The 19,332-nt window shown below is 45.0% G+C and overlaps 1 protein-coding gene across 6 annotated transcripts in view; it reads left to right on the top strand.

Moving 5' to 3' along the window:
- Positions 1 to 19,332, top strand: part of LOC133020511 (nuclear factor 1 X-type-like) — a 104,224-nt gene that overhangs the window by 1,993 nt on the left and 82,899 nt on the right. For 5 of the 6 annotated variants that reach the window (XM_061087102.1, XM_061087111.1, XM_061087118.1 and 2 more), the window contains exon 2: positions 5,551 to 5,634. In XM_061087102.1, coding sequence (XP_060943085.1) covers positions 5,551 to 5,634 — 84 coding nt within the window. Of the gene's footprint in view, positions 1 to 5,550; positions 5,635 to 9,704; positions 9,894 to 19,332 lie in introns of those variants that run through there. The other variant, XM_061087136.1, reaches the window with a different exon arrangement.

Below are 19,332 nucleotides of genomic sequence, written 5' to 3'. Positions count from 1 at the left end.
AAAAGCAAAGGCAAAAAGAAAATATGTGCTCAACAGTTGAAACATATGTTTGTTGCAAAGCATTTTGTTTCTTGTATTTAAAAGTGCAATACAATTAAAGTTAATAATATTTATGACTTATATAATTGAAAACTTAAATCCTGATATTTAAGAGCTATTTATACATTTTTTGAAATGACACATTACCCATGTTACACAAGTTACACAAGTTACCCAAAGGATTTATTTTCATTTGTTTTGCCAGAGGTGTAGTGTGGTGACATTCAGAGGGTTTTAATTCCACTTCAGGGTGGTTGTGAAATGTCTGTAACAATAAGAGTTGTTTTGTTTGTGTGTTTTTTTTACTGCATTAATATTTAGAGCATTAGTGACAAACTTAAAATGTGCAACTATGTGAATGAGTAAGATTTGAGAACCTATTTTCAAGTGTGTGTGTGTGTGTGTGTGTGTGTGTGTGTGTGTGTGTGTGTGTGTGTGTGTGTGTGTGTGTGTGTGTGTGTGTGTGTGTGTGTGTGTGTGTGTGTGGGACAGCAGATGTGACACCTCACATCATGTACCTGCACAACAGCCCAGATATCAGCTCCAACACCCTGACTGCAGCTCCCATGTGATTTGCGATGTCAGCTGTTCAATTACGTGTCTTTAGTTCTTAAGGTGAACGCATCAACAGACAATGCTTGGTAATTGGCAGTGATATTACTATCTTCATTTTGTTTTTATAGCCGGCCTATAATTTCACAGTCAGTTGCACGATGGTTGTTGCCGAGAAAAAACCTGCCAACCACAGAACCTGTCAGTCAAACCCAAGCCAAGGCCGTTATTGGTGCCAAGCAAAGGGGAGGGGGCGGGAACCTTAGCATGCCTTTTAAGTAAATTTTGAGGGGTATCATTTCAGTTGAGTTGGAAGTGGGTGAGATGTTTGAAATGAGCTCAACGCGCTACCCCTACTGAGTCATAATGAGTGTGTGTGTGTTTTGTAATGACACTCCATGCTTCCTGGTCTTTGTGGTGAACTCTGCTGTAGTAGAACCATAACCGCAAGAAAATCTCCCCATGGATCAGTCCTTGTGTGACACAAAGGGCTGATTGTACCAGCCCAAACCTCATTGTTAGAAGCACTTAGCCGGTGAGGAGGCTGGGTCTTAGCTGAGAGAGTGCGGTTTGGCTGTTTCAAAAAAAAGAAACTACAGTATAGGGATCCATGTCGGAGGGGACGGGCTGCCAGTGGCTTTGGGTTACCTGTAGGCCTCATTGCAGCGTGGCATGCAGGGAAAATACCGCTGCCCGGGAAGTTCTGTGTTACAGTTGGCAGGGCCCTGTCTGAAGGCCGCAATCCAGAGCCGAGCCTGTCGAGCAGGATCGCTAGTCGACAGGCGAGGTGCGAGGCCAAAGGAGTGTTGGGGTGTGTCCCCCTGTGTGTGTGTGCTCTGTTCATACTTGTTTCATTGTAACTGTTGCGGTTGTAGGGATGTATTTTTATTCATCTTTTTTTCGATAGGCTACATAGAGCTAGGACAGGTATTGTCAGGGCTGACATAGTTTCACACCTATTACTCAGGCATTTCAAAGTTTCATCTCACCCAGCTCATTTGCATATTCAGCAGGAACCTTTGATTTGAGCTACACACACACACACACACACACACGGTAACGCACACACGCACGATTGACTTTCTGGCAAAAGTCAAATGACTTTCTGCTGAAGTCATCTGAAATTATTTTTACACTCTCGCCTCCTGCAGTCAGGCCTCCTTAACAGAAACTGTTCACACCGTGCGCCTCACGCCGTCTCCACAATCCCACCGTTTACTATTGTGTTAAAACTCAACTGCACAATTAAGCCAAATGCAATCTTCAGCACTGCGTGTTGGCTGTGCTTCAGACCCAACAAAACCTTCAGGACTCACAAGTGGAGTGAAATAATTAGCCCCACTCTGCTCAGCCATCCATCCATCCTTCTTTTTATAATGCAGCCCTTCGGTTTCTCATCTCCTTTCTTATTCTCCCCCCGTTTTGCTCTCGCCCTCCTGAGATAGCTGTGTGAAAAATCACATTTTTCCAACATTTTTTCCCTGAGGTAGCTTTGGCAGGGACTCACACAGCGGCCATCTCTTCCTTTCATACACCCCTCACACACCGTGGAACAGATCGCCGGTGCGGCCCGGCATCTTTGAAGTGGTTGCCATCTCACGCAGGTTGGCTGGACTCTCTCTGTCTCTCTCTCTCTCTCCCCATCCCCCCATTTTCATCCCGCGCCTTAAACTTGGCAATGTTATTTTCCGCCACCGAACCATGATGATGAAAACACTTTAAAGACACAATAGCGGTGGTAATAATCATGGTTTTTGAAAAGATATAATGACAACGATGATAATAGTTGTGTTTGATGATTTTGCAGCCGCCAAAATAAAATCATTTTTTGAAACAAGGATAGCGCTGCACAATGTGTGTGTATGTGTGTGAGCAGAGTACGTTTTTGTGTGTAGGTGGCAAATTTGTGTGTGTGTGACTGCTAATGTGAGACACAGGGAGACAGAAAGACAGAGAGAAGCATCATTGATATGTTGCCATTCATGTGCTTTAAAATGGAGCCATCTGAGAGCAAATTCCACCATCAGGGCCTTTCATACACAAAGCTCTATGGAGGTGTGTGTGTGGACGTGTGTGTGTGTGTATGTGTGTGTGTGTGTGGACGTGTGTGTGTGTGTGTGTGTGTGTGTGTGTGTGTGTGTGTGTGTGTGTGTGTGTGTGTGTGTGTGAGCAGGTTTTGGAGATCTCACCTCCAAAGAATTTGGCCATATGGTCGTCAACACATATAGCCAGAGAGATAGAGCGACAGATAGAGAGCGAGCCAAGGAAAGACTTTGTGAGCTATAGTGAGGGAGAAAAGTGAAAGAGAAGTGTCCTCTTTTGTCGGTGGATGCAACAAGAAATTCAGATTAAAAGAGATCCTATAGCCCTACCTTAGATCAGATGGCTCGGACAAAAAAAAAGAAAAGAAAAGAAAAAAAAAAAACCTCCATCACATCCCCTATGCCACATATTTGTGGAGTGGGAAAATCTGTCTCAATTAACACATTTGCACTGGGCGATGATGGACTCCAAATAGGTCACTGACTCAGTCTCCCGCCTCCGAATCTTCCCTCTAAAATGTTAATTAAGAAGGGCTTTGAGATTTTTTTGCTCAGGGCTGGCCATATGGGCTGGGCATATGTTCTGTATATATAGTACAATATATAATTCATACACTGCTGCAGGAGAGAGCGTTCAGGGGCCTGGAGTTTTTTTGGGATTTACTACAAAGGGAGTCAGCATGGCCTCCCCAGTGGCAGGTACAGAGCTTAGCCTATTCATTAGCTTCGTGTTATTCGCCCTAGCACAATGGGATGGCGGTTCATCAACACTTGTTTCTGTGGCTGACAACATAAAGAGGACGGTTACACTCCTCTTTGTTGGCTGGTTAATATGAAATGAGAGCAAATGATCTATTGTTGGAGGGTGGTTGATATTTTTCTGTTTTTACATTGTTCCAACGAGCTCCTCGGGTCAAGTTAGTAACACAGAGATTTGCCTTATGTGAAGGGCTACATATGTACAAAAGATACTCTCAAATACTCACTATGTTGTCTCGCACAGTCTCAGTTGAACCAGTTGTCCCCGTGCCATCCACTCAGACACCCATTCACCAGCAGAATGAGGCAGTGGCAGCCAATGAAAACAGCCCTTTCCCACCCGCAGCTTTTTGGGCCCGACTCAACCAATCAGAGGGGGTTTGCTCGTGCACCTGATCCTGTTTCTGGCCGGGGACAGCCAATCACAGAGGCTCCAGCACACCTGATGCATTGTGGTCTGCTCGCTGGTAAAGTCGGCAGACTCTGCCATGGTGCGGACCCCCACACAGGTGCGGTGGATCCTGGCCATTATTCCCTCCGCCGGCCAATCGGATGCATCGTCTCATTATCAGACACATGTGGCCTGGCAGACTTAGAGTGTTTGCATTTTGGTTTGTATGTGTGTGTATGTGTTTGTGTGTGTGTGTTTGTGTGTGTGAGGATGGCAACGCATGCATGCATCTGAGGAACTCCGCTACCCGATTCCCATAATGCTTTGCTGTCTTATCAGCAGGCCTCTCTCACTCCGTTCCTGGCCTCATCCTCTTCTCGAAACTTAACAATAGGCACTGTGTTGCCCCCTCAAGGAGCCGAGGGCCCGGGCTATAAAGTGAGACTAAAAGTAAAAAAATAAACATGTTTATGGACTAATAAAGATGATTAGAAATCGCACAATTGCAGGAAAATGGAAGGTTTGCGAGTGCAGATTATCTGTAATAAAAAGCTGAGGGGAGAGACGGTGGAGAGAGGGAGAAGGAGAGTTAGCTGTACAGACCTCTCATTGCGAAGGATATGAATAGCCTTTGTTTTCACCACAACTCAGGGCTGTGTGGTCTGCCAACGTCTGGCTCTTATTATGGGGTTTGTGTCTGTGTGTCTGCGTAAGTGGCATGCACGTGTGCGCTGGTGTGTGCGTGCGCTGGTGTGTTGTCGCTGTGTGTTTGTGTGCGAGGCAGAGAGCACATGGAAAAAAATGTATATACTGTACATGCAGGTGATTATATTTCCAAGAGGGTGAGACTATGTGTGCGCGTGCATTTAAACGTTTCCACACAACCTCCATGCACTGCTTTCTCTCTGCTCCCGTTCGGGCTAAATAAATGTGGCATGGGGTCTCGGGGCTGGCACATGCATGTACGTGCACGCTTTTTTATCCGTTAAAGTTGTGAAATGAAATAGGATTTCACAGAACGGCACAGCGGCTAGGGGATTTGGGCTCCCTTCGGCTAAGTAGAGTGGGATAGGTTGATCCAATCAATGGCAGAACTGCAAGGAGAGCCCATTTCACAGCTCCGGGCCCTGCCAGAACCCTGCCTGCCTGCCTGCCTGCTTGACTTAGAATACAAATGAAGCTCCCTGAATGCACACTTACAGACACACACATGCATGCACACTGGTACTTACAGACAGTCTGGCTGTGGATGTATAGTGCAAGAGTTGTAAGCAGGTGCTGTGCTCTCTGTGGAGAAATGAAACAGGCAGGGGTTATGAGGTTGTCTCACACAACACAGGTACATTTTAGTCATGTTGTCTTTCAAAGAGGAAGCAAGAAAGAGACGTGGGGGATTTCAGGACATGACAAATGTTTCTCCAGAATTTTATTTGTGTTTTTTTTAATTGTGTTATTTATTGAGGCTCGTTTTTGCAGTCAAAGAACAGCAAATGTCACTGTCTGTTAAATTTAGGAAATGTAATTTGTCAATTGTCAATGTCCATCGTGAGTTTATTCTTGTAATAGGAGCCTAAAAGGTTCAAGTAGCCATTCAATTAACAAACTGGTGACTTGCCGTTGCTAATATTATGGCAAAAAAGGGATAAGAACCAAGGATGTTGCATCTTCTACAGATTGATAAGATGCAAATTGTTATTTGTGAATATGTGTTATACAAATAACTGTTGAATGAATGATTAATTGTAAATCCTTTCCCTGTTTTTTTAGGCAACTGACACCTACCTGGTAAACGACGATCCTGCTAGAGGCCCAGGGATGCCTGAATGTTTCCTCGTCTCCGATACATACAGGGTATAAACACACACACACAAACACACACACACTCACTACAACAGCTCTACATCTGTCCTCCTGATTGTATCAATGTCCCAAACTTTGTTTCCTGGACACACAAACAAACCCCGCTCCATTAGGAACAATCTCCTCGTTCCCCCTGTAAAAGTTTTACTGCGGCTGAGAGGAGGAGGGAATTCAGAGCACAAAAGACTCAGCGGAGCATGCAGCACAATCATTTTTTACACGGTCACACTTCACCATGGGGACGTTAACCACAAAATGATGTTCATTCTCTGACATCTTGAATCAGAGGTTCTGGGGTTAATGTGTCCAGGAAATACATCAACATTTTTGAGTGTCGACATTCCGCTTCTAGCATGCTTTTATATCCACTTCCTGTAGAAATCTCCCACATATCATCATGGATGTCCTGAACTCATCTGTCAACTGCGCTCATGTGCGGTAACACTGCTCCGAGAAAACACTGTGTGATGCATTCCACTTTTCTGTGACATGTATTTTTCTCACACAAGGTATTATTTGCTCTTGTCAGAAGTTTGGCTTTGCTGCAGAGTCCGGACAAGTTTTATTTACATGGAGGACGAGGCCAGCAGCCAGTTAAAACAACATGAAATGCAAAACATTACCAGATTGGAGATTTTTTTTTTTCCAGCACACTCTCTGTTCATGATGTGTACTGCGTTAGGTCACTTTGACGACTTTGGAAAAACATTGATTTTCAGGTTGAGTTTAGAGATAACTGTTGGACTGCCTGCACAATGGTTCTTTTGGCCCGTGTGCTGTAATATGACATGTTGCATTTACAGCTAAAATTAAAGAATGAAAACACCAAGACTAGGAAAATAAGTCTATATGTTTTCTTCCTGTTAAATACAAACATGGCAGAGACGCAGTAATCCGAACCAGTCGGAGTAAAAACGTACGAGCAGCGACTGCACACAGTTAATACACACACACACACAAAAAGCAGCAGGCGTAACACATTGCTCAGCACACACACACACTCAGATTGCTAACAGATCCATAGAGTCTCTGGGATCCACACACTGTGTATGATATGCTTGTCAGCCATAACAGCCAGTCAGCCATTTCTTTCTGCTTGCATATGCCTGTGTGCATTTGACTGGCGTGCTCTCTCCCAGAGCACACATAAACAACTCACCCGAACAATATTGACACTGTACGGTGTAGTAAACGGTACGGCAACGCACAGTTTTCCATTTCACATTTTTGCAGCCTTTAGAAAGGCGGCCTCGACCACCTGTCTCACACATTTAGCATGCTAATGGCAGTATCAGTATGCTACATCACTTTCAATATTTAATGGCCTAGCCACAGGCGATGGTAAACAGCAAGTATATGGGCAGTGCTGCGTTTGTCAATGGAAGACCACAACAGGCTAAGTTTAGACACACCATATGGTTTTCTCATGTGCGTTCTAATGGCAGACACGGACTCGGAAACCACCAGAGTCCTGCAGTGTGCTCCAGGGGATTTCTTAGGTGATGGTCAGGCTGGCGTGTTCGTTCATGGGCAGAGAGAGAGAGAGATTGAGAGAGAGAGAGAGAGAGAGAGAGAGAGAGAGAGAGAGAGAGAGAGAGAGAGAGAGAGAGACAGAGAGAGAGAGAGAGAGAGAGAGAGAGAGAGAGAGAGAGAGAGAGAGAGAGAGAGAGAGAGAGAGAGAGAGAGAGAGAGAGCGAGAGAGAGAGAGAGAGAGAGAGAGAGAGAGAGAGAGAGAGAGAGAGAAAAGTATGAAAAGGAAACCTGGGCGTCAGTGTTTTGCAACTCCTGCCGTTGCTATAGTTTGTTTGTTACGGCCAAGCCGAGCGCCGGTGTTGAATGCTGAGATGGACGACTCAGGCCACGGCTGAAACCCGGGGACAAAGACGAAAAAGTCTGCGATTAAGACGGTTAAAGCAAAAGATTATAAGATATAAAAGGGGCGAAAGGGGGTCACCAAAAAGAACCACTGAGAAATAGGAAAAAAAGGGGTATAGACAAAAAGAGAAAGAGGGAAAAGCTAGGCAGCATACAAAGGCTTTAGGGTTTGGGCCTGTGCCGTGGTGGGGTGTGGTTTGGAAAGAGGAGAGACTTTGGGAAAGGAATAGACTACACCTCAATATGCCTCACTTTCTTTCACTTTTATTTAGTGCGTTCCTTCTTTTTTTTCACTCTAATTCGTTTTTATAGGTGCTTTTGCCAGCATATCTTTGACCACAGGACATTTGAGGCTGTGTGTGTGCGTGTGTGTGTGTGTGTGTATGTGTATGTGTGTGTGTATATACTTGCACTTTATATGCACGTGCGTCTGTGGTGTGAGTATCTAAGTATCCTACACAGGCTGAGGTCTCGTAAAGCTGCACAGCTTCATATCCCCCTGAAAAACTTGGCATTCAAGCACTGGGGTGACTTCAACCCCTGAAACCGCACCCTTGCTTACACACACACACACACACACACACACACACACACACACACACACGCACACACACACACACACACACACAAACACACACACACACACGCATACACACACACACACACACACACACACATTTCGTAAGACTCAAACACACATTCTCAGGAATATGCACACACACACACACACACACACACACGCACACACACACACACACACACACAAACACACACACACACGCATACACACACACACACACACACACACACACACACACACACACACACACACACACACACACACACACACACACACACACACATGCACAAGGCAGGGGCTTATGTATAATTGCAGGCACTCTGCCTGCATATATGAGTTTGATTAGGCTGAGGAGCAGGCAGCGGGCGAGGATAAAGCCAAGCCTGATTAGAAACAGAGTGTATCACTTCCATACAATAGGAGTCACAATGAGACTGGTTTAGACCACTTCCCCCAAGTTCAGGTATCCTTTGTCTGCATATGCACTCACCATATACACCAGTATATGACTTGGGTTTGGTTGAAAAGGAGAGGAAGAGGAGTCCAAAAGGTATCACGGCTGAATAAATACGTCAGATTGTGAACTTACAACTTGCTGAAATAACTTTAGACTTGTTTCGTTCCTTAAAGCCCCGCTCATATGCAGAGGGGCCCACAGAAATATGAAAAATACCTGAATGATCTTGCTCTTGTAAATATTTAAACTTTCAGATGAGGAGCTCCTCGTTATGAAGTGAGCAGAGCTGAAAAGTTGAAAAAAATATATACTAGCATATTTTGCAGATATCTGACCCTGACTGTGTAAACATAGGAATATAGCAAGGTCTTTTTTTAATATAATAGATAGATAGATAGATAGATAGATAGATAGATAGATAGATAGATAGATAGATAGATAGATAGATAGATAGATAGATAGATAGATAGATAGATAGATAGATAGATAGATAGATAGATAGATAGATAGATAGATAGATACAAATATTCACTAGTAATACTTGTAACACAATAATACTTAATTGTAAGGAATATAAAATATATATATATATACAAGAATAATAATTGAATTAAACTAATACATACAGCATAAAGACAAGAAAAATAGCTTGAGAATATAATAGCACAGTGAATATTGCACAGTTAAGATAAATGCATGTTAATAATTAACAAAAAACAGGAATAATATAAATGAAAATATAATACAATACTCATACTTAATACTTAGAATTACAAAAAAAAAAGCTTTACTTTAAAAATACAACGTGGTGACTGAGCTCCGCACTTTAGTACCACTGCAAACCACCAGTGCTTCAGGAACACGAGCCAAGCCCAGAACAAGTCACAGCGATAGAGAGACGATCATTTGAAAAAAAATATAAACACATGAGTTTGTGTCGATGTGAGGAAAAAAAAAAAAGGTAGCGGGTAGAGGAAGAGAGAGAGTGGGGTGGGGGGGTAAGCAGAGAGAGAGAGAGAGAGAGAGAGAGAGAGAGAGAGAGAGAGAGAGAGAGAGAGAGAGAGAGAGAGAGAGAGAGAGAGAGAGAGAGAGAGAGAGAGAGAGAGAAGGGAGGGGAGGGAGAGAGAGAGAGAGAGAGAGAGCAGCAGAAACTTTCTCCTAAAGTTAGTGCGGAGCTTCCAGCGTGTGAGTGAGAGAGTGAGGCGGGGTTAGAGCTGGACTGAGCCACCGCGGCTTTGCAATGCGGCACCGCAGCGAACCTCCATCCAACTTGATCACCGGCCGCTCATCTCTTCACCTCTAGACACCAACATGTACTCTCCGTACTGCCTGACTCAGGTAAGCCGAGCCGAGCCGAGCCGGGCCGAGCCGGGTGTTTCCACGCTGCTCTTCGCTGCAGCTTTTCTATTTTTCCGGTGTCGTGCGCCCCCGGTCAGTGTGCGTGTTGCCCACCGCTTGTCATTTGTTGCGTTTTAGGGACCTCTCTCTCTCTCTCTCTCTCTCTCTCTCTCTTTTTGTTTCTTCCACCAGCTCCCCCCCCCCTCTCCCTCTCTCGCGCGCTCTCTCTCCCTCTCTCTCTCTCTCTCCCCCTTTCTCTTTAGTGGCACTCCTCCAGCGGGCTTTTTCTTGTGCGTCTCATTGCGCATGGGTTTGGAGAGAAAATGGCGCTTCTCCCAAATCTATTTGATATAAAACGGGACGCTGGGAGAATGTAAGGGGGGGGAGAGGGGGCTTCGGATCCCGGACAGTTGTCGGAAACTTAATTGCGATCACCCAGAGGCAATGGGTGTCGACAAATATAATAAAGCAACACACCGGGTTCATGAGTTGTGGAACAGTTTGGGGTTGGGGGGTTTTTTTTACACCCGGGGAGAGAGAGGGGAGGGGGCTTTGACTCGCGGAGGGTGCGGAGGGTGCCGGTGCTCCGCCACGGGCCTGTAGTGTCCCCCCACCGCGGACCCATTCACAACCGACCCTCCGTTATCTGCCTCCACGTCTGGAAATAAGAAGCGAGTTTGTGGGCACAGTGTTTGTGTGTGTGTGTGTCCGAGCTGCTGCACTGGATTAATGACTAAATACAGCTGACCTTTAAAGAAGCGACTCTGCCACTAACACTCGGGTTATTCACACAAGCTGTTGGTTACATTAAAGACCACGTGGGGGGGGAGTTTTTTAACACGTTCGCTTGGTTATTGTTGATAATTATAATGATAAAAAATGAGTCAGTTTCCCCCGGTGCGTAATTTCCAGAGGCCGTTCGGGGCCATGGTTCGGTTAGAGGTGACTTCACTGATTTGACTTGTTGTAAATTAAAAACATGATTATTCGTAAATATATAGTATAGAATATAATCACAAAAGTATTGATTTTGAATATTCAGCCCATGTTTTTGTGTTTAAATGCAACATTGCAGACTCGGTTTTGACCTTTCAGGCCTCGACTCCGTGCGCACGTCTGTTGCCATATACACAGAAAAAAGTATTTTCCTCAGCCCCTCTTAAAATTGTTATATTTATATTAAAAGAATATAAACTAATGATAATATGTCATTAATTAAAGCCTCCACGTTGAATATCCACAGCAAATGAACCTTTAAGCCAATTTGAGAAGAATGAGATTAACCCTATACCAGTTCATTCTTTCTTTTTTCCTTTGTCTTTATATCAATATATTTGTGTGTGTTGAATTTGCGTTATCGTTTTAACACGAGTTGTCGACTTGTATGTACAGATCACTTCTCAGGATTGCAAAGGTCAAACTATACATGACCCTTTTTTTTTTTTTAAGGTTCCCTCTCTGATCATATATATATATATAAACATAAACGTGTTCCCATGATGTGTTTGTAAAGCAGCAGTGCTCCTCCCGGTCGGAACCCGGTGCAGTCACTGCGGAGTTAACAGTGCAGAGCCGCAGCTCCGGGCCGCCGTGTGTCCGTGTGTCCCTCCGCCGCTCGACTCATCACATTAAAACACATTAGAGTCATTTGAACGTTTCAGTATTTTCACTAATCAAGTCCTCATTTAAAGATCAGGTTGAATATGAAGGTTTTCTACCAGTATTGTTTCTTTCTTTTCCGTCTTTTTTCGAATGTGAGGTCAAAACGTTCAGTGAGTCGGGACTTGTGTGAAATGCATGACATTGAATCATCAAGCGTTAGGATTAGAAACATAAAGTACAACGTGAGGTAATTTTGCTTTAGAAACTCACAGCTGCTCGGCCTCATGTCGTGGGTTAAAACTTCCGTGGATCCAGAGAGGTCACGGCCTCTCTCCCTACATGTGGCTGCTTGAAGGATTTATAAACCTTGCACCAGACATGTAATACGTAGCCTATATATTTTTCCAGAAATGTATTTGAGCTCATCCCAGAGCTGCACAGCAACAGCAGCGATGTAGCAGAGGAATTAGAATCATTCCTTTCCTTAAACAGCACAGTGGAGCTCCGTGGAAAACACGCAGTGTTATTTCAGGCCTTTTCTGAGCAGACCTCAGTGTAGCCTGTGTTTCCTCCCACTCCGTTCACTTCCACAAACAAGAGGACAGAGCTGATCAGATGCAAAAGTAAAATTTCATCACATTTTATTATGTTCTTTTTTTTTCTTCTGTATTACAGTAACAAAGCAGGAGGCCGCGTCTGTGCCACTCCCGTCACTTTAAATGCGTATTCTCCCTGTTCGCCTCCTGCTCATTTCTTCCGTTGACCTCTCTGACAGACATGCTCTATAATCAACGTGCTCGATTTGATTTCGCTGCGTAAAATAAGTCCAACGTGTCCTGCTCTTCCTCCTGCTCCGGCGGCCGCTGCTGCATATTTAGTAGGCTCCAGATAATTTTCCGAGCCTGGTGGTATGAGGCAGAGGTCCGCATCGAGTTTCCTATTTTCTTTCCATTAATTAAAATTAATTGGCAGCAGATCCTCTCGTACGAGCGCCGCATGGACGCGTGTTGCCCATATGCGCGATCCATATTGATCTGCTCAGGCTGCTGTTAGACTAGTGCGTCTCCACTGATGCATATCAAGCGGGGCTGATTTGTTTGTGTTTCCCCTCATATCTCCGTGTGTTTGTGTTGCTGTGTCTGGTGGATATCAAGATAACACCCCGCAGCCAGGAAGCAACTTGGAGAGGGGGGGGGGGGGGGGGGAAACGCATCCTGACGTGACACCTGCCAGTTTCACACCTGTAATTAAAAGTAGATCTAAACGCTAATGTGTTTTAATTTGTCTGTGATGATCTGCGATGAGAGGCGTGCGTGATCCTGTGACCCCCATCCAGTCGCCGGTCCTCGATCTTCGGTCACGTAAATAATTCACCGACCACTGAAAACACGCAAAACTCGTGTAAACAATCCACGATGTATTATTAATGCTGGTAAAAGCTTTGCTGGAATGGCCGCGCACGGTGAGGTGACGGACCCGAGCAGCCAAAGTGAAGTGGCGCACCGCAGCTTCCGTAGCCAAACTTGCACCGTGCGCATTGTTTCACAGCCCTGCGACGGAAACGCATTTGCATAAACTTTTAATGTGCTTTGAAGGTCGCGGAGGCGTCGTTAATTAAAACTTTTATGCGCTGCGTTTTTTGGATTCAATTATTTCAGACTCCCAGTTAAGTCCCGCTTATCCAAATGAGATGTGGGCCGCTAATATACGCAGCGTGTCTCACAAACACTGCCAACTTTTTCCTTTTTTTTTTTTCTTCCCTCTGCGAACTCAGAGATCTTTTAACACATCATGTGCGGGAGATTGTTTAACTCTTTCCCACCGCACAGTTCACTGCACACGCAAAGAAAAAAGAAGTTTTATTTGCTTTTCGACTCTCGCTCACAAGCGCTTCGTGTCTGATTATTTGCAGATCTAAAGTGGTTTTTAGATTTGGAGATCAAATGAGTCCTTGAAATTCACTCAGCCGTGCAGATTGGCAAAGCACTTGACAGCTTCACTACATACTGTAGCCATGCCACAGAGCCATAGCAATAGAACATAAATAAAAAGCGTGGAGATTGTGCAGACAGTATCTTTGGTGATGGAGATAAAGGCCTCTCTTCTGTGGCAGTAGCGGCTGTTTGTGGAGTCCAGTATGCACAGAAAATGGTCTTGATGACATTTCTAATGAGATATTGTGAGTAGCTTTCCATTCCACATCTTGTGTGTTCCTTCTTGTAGTCCATTTTTTGTGTTTTTTCTTCTTTGTGCTGTTTGATATTGTGTTGTTTTTTTTGTTATAATCTGCCACAAGACTAAAAGGAATACGATTAAGATTGAAGATCTAATCTGTCAACAAATGTTGGCTTTTTATGTTTGAACGGCATGTACAGTCCCTTATAAATATACAAACATACAGAAAGAAAGAAGGATACAAAAATATATTGTCTTAAATATCTTCTAAATAAGAGCTTAGTTCATTAAAACTCTGAATTTCAAGACTTGAATCCACACCATTCCTTGTAGCTTTCCGTGTGTGTCTGTGTTTGTGTGTGTACGTGCATACAGTGTTTGTGTGCTTCTACTCCTTCCCCTGTGATGGGTCGATGGCTCTCCTGTGTCAGCCCTGGGTTCTGGTTTCACTGGGACCGGACAGTGACGGCCGTGGTACGGGTGTAAGCTGAGGTGGGCCTGCATGATCTGGTAACATACCAAACCTCACTGGTGTCGCTTTGTACCACACGTATACACACACACACACTAATCCTGCTCACGCTGAGTTTGTTGGTAGGCCCTGCACAGGCAGCGGAGAATAGGTTTGCTGTAGTGGACGATAGGCAGAGTAAAAGTGGCCTGCCAACTGTGCCAGGACGGCAGGCAGCTAGGCAGAACCCAGGGGTACATTGTGTTCCTTTTACTTATTCATCCTTTCTGCTGGAGGCAGACCAGTTCCACCTTACACTGCTGGGCCCGGAGCGAGAGCTGGTAGGCAAGGACGGAGAGAGGAGATGGAGGGAAGAGTGCAAGGAAGTGTTAAATGGCACAACTTGTCCATGCCCATCAAACAGTGTCTGAATAAAATCAGATTATGTGGAAAGAAAAAAAAATAAAGTGTATTTGATATTTGCGAGGGACAATAAAGTTATATCTTTGCTTTTTGAATTTTAAATATCGGCTGTCGGAGCGGCTGTGAGGCCCGGAGCTCAACATTGAGGTTTCCTCCGGACACGTCCTCCTGTGCATTAGTGTGTGAATCTGTCTGGGGGGGGGGTTAAATCCAGTGTGGCTCTGCTCATCCCTTATCTGTGCACTCTTCCTGACTGCCCATAGAAAATGGATTTTTCATGCTTAACTGAGGCAATTGGCACAACAGGGTAATAGGTGGCTGTACCCTGGGTGGATGGGCCTTTGTGTGTGTGTGTGCGTCCAATATATGTGTGTTAATACATGCAGCCTCCCGCCTGTCCTCTTCTGCCTCCTAGTGTGGATTAGGTTTAGGCTGATCTGTGGCCAGCAGAAGCAGGCGGCCCCTATAGCGGTCTCATGTTGGTCTGTGATATAGTTGTGTTTACCAGGCCATACGGTGTGCACTTGGATGTGCACACACACAAACACAGTTACACACTAATCTGAAATCAGTGTGAACACTCGTGCAGATAGACAGAGAGATATGTGGCAGAGGAGCGGCCGAGTCGAAATCACTCCAGTGCCGATAGCGGGAACATCTCCCTCAGTTTGGCCTTTCCAGCTTTTTTCATGAGAGTAGAGAGCACCCCCAAACTGGAATGTAGTGCATACCTCCGTAAAGGCCCAATAATACTCCCCTTTAATTCAATGAAGCTTTCCACACACTCACAGATATCAGTCCCATAAATAAGCCGTCTTTTTCTCTCAAGATTGATCATTTATTTCTTGTGAAATCAGTGAACATTTCCCAGAATGCCTTCTCACCATGTGTAATAAAGAGATTCAATTAAATCCTGGATCTACAAAATTGTATGTTTTTTCCCCTGAACCATTCCACCAGGTTTCATGTTAATTCATAAAATAGTTTTTGCGTAACCTTGCTTACAAGAAAAAAACACAAACCAACCAACCAACAAACAAACGGTGGAAAAACAATCTCCTTGGCCGAGGGAACTATTTTCAATTATACTGCAGAACCTTTGTGCCCGCTGCCTCGTATAGTTGTATTTGGGGTTGGGGGCTTAGACTAAGGTTCATAATATGAATGTGTGATTGATTAATAAAAGCACATCCCTCCTGTGCAGCACTGTTTTTCTCAGGATTGAGAATCAAATGTGCACCAGCCGTTCATCTTTATTTAAAGTGAAAAGGCTTTGGCTTTGGCCGCGAGTGATGACATGATCTAAGAGTGGAAACGTGAGTAACTCTGAAGGAATGGAGAGACAAGAAGGTACAATAGCCGACGCGCTGCACTTTTCTAGCAGCTGCCTGGGAGCGACTCCCCTTCACCTTCACCCTACTCCTCTACCTCCACCCCCACCGCCTCCTTAATTAGCTCCCTTTAAAAGAGAAGTAACGGTTAGTGAGAGATGTGCATTGTTCAAGGATGAGCTTCAGTTGTTGTTGTTGTTGTTGTTGTTTGTCCCCACCCCCCCTTCCCTCTCCCTCTCTCTGTCTTTCTCAACCCTCCCTCCTCCGTCACCCCTCGGTGTGGTTTTCGCTCTTTTTGATTTTCTCAGAGGCTTTTTTGTGGGGGTAACCCCACTGAATGGGACAATGCAGCCTAGCGTGAAATTAAAGCTCTTAGTTAGTTTGGAGTTGCTCAAAAGAGGATTTTACACATGCATGCATTCATACACTCTCCCATACGCTATAGATATAGCTAATTAGAGGAAGTACACCCTATGTCGAGCATCAAGAGCCCAATTAAAAGAGTAGGGGAAACCTCTGTGTGGAAGATCTAGGCCAAACCAGCGCCGTGAATGCATTTCTCTGCCTTGTGTGTGAACAGTATGTCTGCCTTCCTAATCCAGGCGGGAGAATATGGACACGGCCGATATGAAGTTTCATTAACATATGCATGTCACGTACTCTGTAAGTAAACCAAGAAAACAGTGGGATTGATCATCCTGACAGGCGAGCGTCTGATTCAAAACAGATTGGGCCGCTCTCGCCGACTCTTCCAAGTCTCAGTTTGGAAGTAGTCTCCAATGAAATGTCTGTCATGCATGCACATTAGAGTTTCTGTTGTTCATGTCAAAGGCATGGGTTTGTGCAATTTCCCGTACAACGCTGGAGTCTGATGACAGTTTGTCAGATAAGTTTGCATGCTCGCAGAACCATAGAGCATTTAAAAAAGTTTAGTTTTACAATAAACACTAACTAATTAGACTGTGGTGCATGAAGTTAGATGAATCCTTAAATTGTTGATGGAAATACATATGAGTTAGCGTTAGCCTCCCTAATATGTTGAATGACTACCCAAGGCAATTTATTATTTGTGTGTGGATGTGTGTGTGTGTGTGTGTTTGTGTGAGTGCGCCAAGGGAGCCAACAAATATATCTAATACTTGATGCAAATGCTGTAACAATCTCATGATCGGCAATCACCAACAATCTTTGACTCCCATTAGGATTTAATAACTCAGACACACACGCACACACACACACACAAACTCACACACACGAAGTGTAACTACCGGTCAAAGAGGCCTGCCGTCAGAGAAGCAGCCAGTGAATCCAGTTAGTGAGTCAGACTTTGTGGAACAAAGTGTGCTGCTCTCTGATCAGCCCCCCCCCCCCCCCCCCCCCCTCTCTCTCTCTGCGTGTGTGTGTGTGGTGTGTGTTTGCCTGTGCATGTGCGTGTATCTCAGTAACTCTCTCTCTCTCCCATTGAGAGCACTGGCAGCCTGCCAGGGGTGGAAAAATCTATAAGCCATTGCGTAATATACCATATCTTTACCTTGGTTGAACCCTGCACAAGATCCACAGCTGTGTGAGCACGCAAACAGAAATGAATGTGTTCATGCCTCAGTGTGTGTGTGTGTGTGTGTGTGTGTGTGTGTGTGTGTGTGTGTGTGTGAGAGAGAGAGAGATAGAAAGACACAGACAGTAATAGACAGAGACACAGAGTGGCCTCTTTGTGGCTAGTTTTCCATGTGTACCCTCATATAAACAGTATCACACCATTTTGATCAAACGCTGCTGACCAAATATTTTTCAAAGTGGATTGAGCAGGGCGTTCCGATCACTTTCTGGAGCCTTGCGCCAAGAGGGAAGTTAAACTTCGGCCAATATAAAATGTATCTGCCTCTGAGGCGGTAGGTGTTAAAAGTGGAAATCAAATAAACCTAATGTTTTAGCCTTTAATGACACATAGAGCCCATGGCAACACCTCTGTATATATCCAGAGCCAGTGGCGTAGGTAACATCCTCTACTGGAGTTACTTGTTCTCCATGCATGTCTTTAGAAATGGAAATGAATGTACAAGGCCGTAGGCAGGGCAGCGAACAGGCCCTTCATGTTTGGCGCTCGTCTTTTTATTTGCAGATTCAAAAAATTGCGTTGCGTTGTTTTCGATGTGGTTGGTCGGTGCAGAGCCTGTCTGCACCTGAAGCTTCTCCGGGAGCTGTGCAGAGTTTGAGCTCCCGAGGGAGGGAATGTCATGTTTTTATTGGAAGCCTTTCTATAACAGGCCTTAGTCCCTGGCTTTCATACTTTTCTGCTGAGTGTTTTGGTCCTGTAAGTTCAAAGGTGTTGTCGCTTATCTCGCATACAAACAGACACACGGAGAAACACACACACACACACACACACACACACACTAAAGACAACAGTAGTCTGCAGCTCACAAACTGTTGTGAATCCCTCTCTGTGATAATTGAATTGAGATGAAACGCCAAACATTCTCTAATCAGTTCCCATCTTCACTAATATGATCCACTCAGCCAGTGATATTGGCCGTCCCAGTGTCACATGCTCGGACTGATTCCTTTTTGATGGCTGTGATTATTATTAAATGGTCTCTAATGACTGCTGATAATCCCCATATGCAGCCGAGTGTGCTGGATTCTCCGGGAGGCGGCGGTTTGTTAATGCACTGCTGCTGCTTAAAACACATACAGATGTGTCAGTGTGGGACCAAACCGCAAACCCCACTGAGATCCAGCCCATTGTTTCGGTGCATGCTCGTGCTTAATTTTTACCGACTTGCTTATGGAAATTGTTCAACAGTCTTGTAACTTTTCAGCACAGGGCCACTCAAATGAAACCCACTGTACTTTCCTCCCCTGCAGCTACACAGTGTGAAGGGTCAAACTGTTTTTGTGTGGTGACGGTGGTTATGGGTGGGGGGGGGTGACAGCTGTATGAGGGTGGCAGCTTCAGTCGAGTGGGAGAGGAACACAGCATCATTTTTCACCTCACGCACTGTAGCCTATGTATTTGTGCGCGCCTGCGAACGTGTGTGAGGCGGACTGCTGATACGTTTAGTGTTTATTGACTCAGAGAGACGGGCCGTGGCGGCGCACACAGTGTTGTACGGGTGGCAGGGGTCCAGGCGGGGGGGGAAACGTGTGTGTTTAAAGTACACACAGGCCTAATTATGCTGATTTAAGCATTCTTGCGGTCCTCCCTCTGGCTTGCGGTGAGTTAACTGGCACAGGGGGCGTCCAGCAGAGAGAGAGAGAGGGTGAGAGAGAGCTAGGGTAAATATTAAGAGGAGACGACAGAGATAGAAAGTAAGGACATTCATTTTAAAGAAGAAGATAGTGAGCCAGGTTGGAAGAGAAAAGGTGGTGGGGAGGTGCGGCGCACTGAGGGTGACTACAGTGAAAAACTATGTTGCCCCAGACACGAGGGAAACAGAGGGAAAACATACACGGCCGT

Source organism: Limanda limanda, chromosome 2 (assembly GCF_963576545.1).
Source record: "Limanda limanda chromosome 2, fLimLim1.1, whole genome shotgun sequence".
In the NCBI taxonomy this organism is placed as follows: Eukaryota; Metazoa; Chordata; class Actinopteri; order Pleuronectiformes; family Pleuronectidae; genus Limanda; species Limanda limanda.
The sequence above is the reverse complement of the archived record's forward strand: the minus strand, read 5'-3'. Positions and strand labels throughout refer to the sequence as shown.